Source organism: Panthera leo, chromosome F2 (assembly GCF_018350215.1).
Source record: "Panthera leo isolate Ple1 chromosome F2, P.leo_Ple1_pat1.1, whole genome shotgun sequence".
Classification (NCBI taxonomy): domain Eukaryota; kingdom Metazoa; phylum Chordata; class Mammalia; order Carnivora; family Felidae; genus Panthera; species Panthera leo.
The window spans coordinates 72,606,474-72,612,473 of record NC_056695.1 but is presented as its reverse complement, the minus strand read 5'-3'; the positions used below and the strand labels follow the sequence as shown (position 1 = coordinate 72,612,473).

General features: G+C 49.7%; 1 protein-coding gene across 1 annotated transcript in view; it reads left to right on the top strand.

The window, feature by feature from the left end:
* Positions 1-206: 206 nt before the first annotated feature.
* ADCY8 (adenylate cyclase 8) overlaps positions 207-6,000 on the top strand; it is a 220,151-nt gene continuing 214,357 nt past the window's right edge. The window contains exon 1 of the mRNA XM_042923617.1: positions 207-1,169. Coding sequence (XP_042779551.1) covers positions 207-1,169 — 963 coding nt within the window. The remainder of the gene's footprint in view (positions 1,170-6,000) is intronic.

Here is a 6,000-nt window from a genome sequence, read left to right as displayed (position 1 = left end):
GCCCTTTGCCCCGGGGCGCACTATGACCTGACGCGCGGGGCCTCCTGTCCAGGGCTCGCGCGACCGGGCGGCCGGGGATACCGGGGGCTCGCCACCAAGCTCCGGTCGGGCCACCGTGGGGTCTTTGGGACCCTTCCCCACCCCGCCCCCCCACCTCCCCGCCGCCTCGGCCGGGCTCCGCGCCTCCCCGCCTGCGGCCCGGCGCCATGGAGCTCTCCGATGTGCGCTGCCTGAGCGGCAGCGAGGAACTCTACACCATCCACCCGACGCCCCCGGCCGGCGACGGCGGGAGCGGCTCCCGGCCGCAGCGGCTGCTGTGGCAGACGGCGGTGAGGCACATCACCGAGCAGCGCTTCATTCACGGGCACCGGGGCAGCGGCGGCGGCAGCGGGAGTAGAGGCTCCGGCAAAGCCTCGGACGCTGCAGGCGGCGGCCCCAACCACCACGCGGCGCAGCTGTCCGGGGACTCGGCGCTGCCCCTCTACTCGCTGGGCCCCGGGGAGAGAGCGCACAGCTCCGGTGGCACCAAAGTCTTCCCGGAACGCAGCGGCAGCGGCAGCGGCAGCGGGGGCGGGGGCGGGGGCGATCTGGGCTTCCTGCACCTGGACTGCGCCCCGAGCAACTCGGATTTCTTCCTCAATGGGGGCTACAGCTACCGAGGGGTCATTTTCCCCACTCTGCGCAACTCCTTCAAGTCCAGGGATCTGGAGCGCCTCTACCAGCGCTATTTCCTGGGCCAGAGGCGCAAATCCGAGGTGGTGATGAACGTGCTGGACGTGCTGACCAAACTCACCCTCTTGGTCCTCCACCTGAGCCTGGCCTCGGCCCCCATGGACCCGCTCAAGGGCATTCTCCTGGGCTTCTTCACTGGCATCGAGGTGGTGATCTGCGCGCTCGTGGTGGTCAGGAAGGACACCACCTCGCACACGTACCTGCAGTACAGCGGCGTGGTCACTTGGGTGGCCATGACCACCCAGATCTTGGCAGCAGGCCTCGGCTACGGGCTTCTGGGTGATGGCATCGGCTACGTCCTCTTCACGCTGTTTGCCACCTACAGCATGCTGCCGCTGCCGCTCACCTGGGCCATCCTGGCCGGCCTGGGCACCTCGCTGCTGCAGGTGGTCGTGCAGGTGGCCATTCCTCGGCTGGCGGTCATCTCCATCAACCAGGTAACTCTTGCCTGCCTTGCGCTTCCCCCTGCCTCTCCTGGGTTATTTGGAAGCAGCTTTCCGGGAATGCTGGCTTGCCTTGCTCGCTTTGAGGCCCCTCCCCCAGCCTGGCACAGAGCCTCGCACTTGGGAGGTCCAGGGTGCTGGTGGGATGGGATTTCGCTCATCTTAGAGGAGTTGGAGGTAAATGACCTCTAAAGTTTCTTCCAGCCCTGCCCTTCTCCTGTGCTTCCGTGAGTAACTCTTCTCTGACATCAGCTAAGAAACAGCCTTCTTCCTGCTCTGCAAATGTCCCTCGGGGTCTGTAGTCTAGGGTGCAGGAGACCCAAGGGGGAGGAAGAACACCCTTGTTTAGAAGGTGACCCATCCCTTAACAGCTGTCCTCTCAAGAGTCTCCAGAGGGTGTTGTAAGAGACTCTGGGATTCAGATTTGGGTTTCTGTGTATTTCTGCCACAAACCCTCAATTCTTAAAGGAAGCAGCATTTGTTGGACACTGATTGCTGGTGGGGACCTTTATGTGTCCTATAATCCAGTCCTTCAGACAGTCCCCTGATAACGTATTTTACTTGGGAATTCTTTATTGCCTTGGAGATCTCACATGATATCTTCTCTTTTATTATGGGATCCAAACCCAGTGCTTTGCATGGATCAGCCTCATTTGGGACCGGTAGGGTGGGTGGGGGAGTGTCTTGGGCAAAGATCGCAAGTTTTGTTCAATTGATAAAGGGCATGTTGCTCTAGATGGTCTGAAATACTCAGGCGGACCTGACTCTGTCTCTTTTCTTCCTTTCTTCCTGTCTTTCTCGTTAAATATGGATGTGTTTCTGGGAACAGAGTTCCCCATTGTCTGTGAAAGAGAAGGTAGATAGTGACTTTATTGTTTAAGTCCATTAAAATCAATAGATAATTAATGGTCTGGCACTTTCTTTGCTGCGTGTCTGGTAGGTAGCAAGAGACTGAATTTGAGAAGCAAGAGCTTCTCCATAAAAATGAGGGCAACATGTCAGCTGAAGTGTTTCCAAATAGAAGGCTGACAGAGGTTCTTGGACACGCACCTGCTTTGTATGCGTGTTCCTGTTGCAGGTTCAACCTCTATGTCACTTTGCTCAATTGGAAGCTTAAAAACTCCTCTTCCTCCTGGCTGGGTTCAAATATACCATCGAATAACCAGGTACAACACCTCCAAAACTCGCTCGTGCTTTCTGGAGTGCTAGCACCTATAGAGTGCTTTACTCATCAGTGACCTTCTGGGGCTTCTAGTTGATTTGGGATTCTCTGTCTTCTCTGATGGCTCTGTATCCATTTGCTCAGGTTACTTATTTGGTCGGCTGCTTTTTCAGTGTTTTTTGAAGTCTCCCCGGGTAAAGCAAAGAGTATATAAAGTACTTGGCTGTGATCATCCAGCACGAAATGGGGAGATGAGAGCCTCTGTGAGTAAGGGCCGAGCAGCTGAACTTGTCCTTAGTAAAGACAATAATGAACGTCTTCTCGAAATCACCACGAGCCTTTAGCATTCACATGCGATAAAGGCTCTCCTGTATCATAGGTATTTGGTCATTTGCAGAAAACCCCATTGATCGTAACCCCCGGCTCTCCATGCAGTAGCCTTCCTTAGTACTCCTTGCGAAAAGACTCCCATCAAGTAAGTTTGGAATAGTATTTAGAATAACACAGCCCAAGTGGCAAATGATGAATATTTTCAAAGTTCTAAGTATAGAGACATTTTGCTTGCCAAATGAATCCAGAAAGTAAATTTTGGCTTCGTATTTGTTTTATGTTCTACTCAACTACTAGCAGATGGAAGAAGATTAAAAATAACCCCCAAATGTCTTCCCACTCCCATCCCGTGGTAAAACAGTGCTGCGCTTGAAAGCCAAGGTCCCGGTACATGCAAACCAAGCTCATTCGACTTTATGTTTGGGTAGGAATGGTGGATGGATGAGTTTCCCAAGCGGAGTCCTCCTCTTGTACCAGACTCGGAAGGAACAGCCCGAGCGCTCTCCTCTCCTTGTAGGTGCTGAAAAGACCTTTGTGGCTTTGGCTGCAAAATGTTTTCCTTTGGCGCCCTCTAGAGGTCTAAGCTCCTTTCCTAGATCTTGCAGGCGGGTAAGGTAGAGAAATCATCGCTTTAAAAAAAAAAATCTGATTTTTTGATAGGTACTGTTTAGGCTTCCCGGATGGGGAATATACGAGTCGTGCTTAAAACCGGCTAACATCGTATAGCAATTAGAATAACATCTCAACTCCTTACCATGGTCACTCGGTCCCCTTACAAGGTGGTTGCTCCTTCCCTCTCTAATTATATTTCCTTTTCTTCTCCTCCTCAGGCTCCAAACGCACAGTACCTTTTGTGTCTTTCAGAGATCCTGAGCTCCTTCCCACTTCTCAGCCTTAGTGACAGCTGCCTAGAATAATTTTTCCCAGGTTTTCACACGGCTGAACCGTTCACGTGATTCTGGACTCGGTTCACGCGGTATTCCCTAGTGCGTTACTTGTTTTGTTTCCTCCTGAGCACGTTCACCGTCTGAAATTATCTTATTTGCTTATATTTACGGTGTTTCTTCCCCCAACCCCAGAGGAATGTAAACACCACCTAAGAGCACAGACACCTATGTGTTTACCCATTTATCCTCAGCACCTAGAAAAATGCCAAGCACATAGTAGGCACTCAGCACAGACACTGGATGAACAAGACGGTCCATTGTGAAGGCAATACTATAAAATATCCAAGCCCCCTGATGTTGTGCTGGTGAAAGCTTCCTACGTGCACAAACACGTGGAAGTTACATGTGTATAAGGTGGTCGTTTCCACATAAACCCCTTTGGAGGAATCAAACCACAATGAGAAGCTTTCACATTCGTACACTATTTTACATGTAGCTAACATAACTACACGTAACTTACGTACGTCATCACATCTAATGATGGCAAACAGACGTATCCTTCGTTTTCATTTCAGAGAAGAGATAACACATTCTTAAGCACTTTCAAGAGACATCCCAAAGATGATGAGTTTAACACGTGGCAAGAACACGATTCAGATCTGGCTCTAAAGTCGAAACCCTCTGAGGGGGGTTCCTTCCAAACACACATTTCAAACTGACTCCAGACCGAGGCGTGCCTGTGTCGCTAAGCAAGAGGGCAATGCCCATTATAGCACCAATGAACAGTTACTGAAGAAAGCCAGAAGGAAATCATGAGGGGAAAATAACTGAATCTCTGAGCACAGGCTCTTTGCAGCTAGCCCATCATCTTGCTCAGCTGCATACAAACTTGTCAACTGAAGGCCACACACCCTGGGATAGCTTCTTTCTCCACATTAATCTTGATTCCCGTTAGAGGATGGCTCACATTTAACTTAGCATTTTCAAGAAGCGAGAGTGTAAAGTCAACACACCTCGGCAACTGTTTCACTTACTGAACGTGCCATTTTCAAAAGTAACAAATGAGTCAATGGTTGCCTTCCCTTAATCCAAGCTATGAGAATGCGTTTCTGTTCTTTTCCTCCGGATGGAAATTACATCTGTGGCTCGACAGGGGAACCACCAAGCTGCAAATCTCTGCAGAAATTCTATGTGAAGAGACAGGGTTTTGTGTTCTTCTAGATCATCCTGTGCTTTCCACTGTGGATACAGGATGGAACCTGAAAAGGGCCACTCGGGGGGGAGGGGGGGGGGTCTTTGCCATCGGCACAGAGGTCGTTTGTGTTTTTTCCATTCAGTGAACTGTTAGACTGGAGTCACGGACTTCCCACCCAAATGAAAAGGTTATTGTCCGTGGCAGACATGATCATCCGTATACGTTCTAGGTCTCAAGCGACATTAGAAATACGAAGGAACGTTCAGAAGGTTCAAAGCTCAGTTCAAAGGGTTCCTCGTCCATCCACCCTGATGGAGCTCAGTTATAGGTTAACATGGGGGCTGCGATTATTCCTTCCTCAGGACGCCCCATCCACCTCAAGTTCATGGCTTCACGTATGTGAATCAGGTCACTGCCAGTAGTGTCTTTGTCCAGATACGACACGGTTTTTGTCCCCATCTTAAACAAATGGTTCGTCCTGCTTGTTCACTTTATTCATCTAACCATCTGTTACAAAATAATACGATCTGTATAAATAAAACACTAATAAGGTTATCCTTGCTAGGTACTTCCGTGGGGTGAGTACATTTCTAAGGACTGTTGCCGTAATGTGCATTTTACTCTATTTTAATTGCTGGTGACAATAATATGAGCTAGCTAACATTTGAAACTCCTCTTGTTCTCATTCTTCAGCTCATTAGCGATAAAATGGTGAAGATCATTTAGTTATTGGAAAACAGAGAGGCAGCAATATTTAACCAGAACGACTGCTGCATCATGTTTCCTCTTGGGGATTCTGAAATGTTAAAGCTAGTGTCTAATTAGTCTTCTGTACCTCCTGGCAAGGTAGATAAGCCGAAGTGTCAGAGAAAAGGTGATTCCTCCAAGATAAGTCTCGGAGCCAAAGCAGCCAGGTTAGTTAGTGCTCAAGGTCATGCCCTGAGATCTGAATTTCTGGGCTGCATTTTCTTTCCTGTCTCACACAGATCCCATCACACAGTAGAAGCCGGAGCCAGAAAAGTACTAATTAAATCGTGATTGTTCAACTTGACTAATAACCAGAGCCTCTGGCTTCCATCTGGCCTTTAAAAAACCCTTTGGGAGGAAATGCAGTGTTTGTACTGGGTAAGTTGGTGGCTGATGGTGTGAACAGGTAGGGGTCAGGTGACAAGCAGGCTTTGTGTGTGCTTTACAATGCACTTCTGATGATCTGAAGGATTGAGTGCAGGGTAAACGTTAAGTCAGTATAAT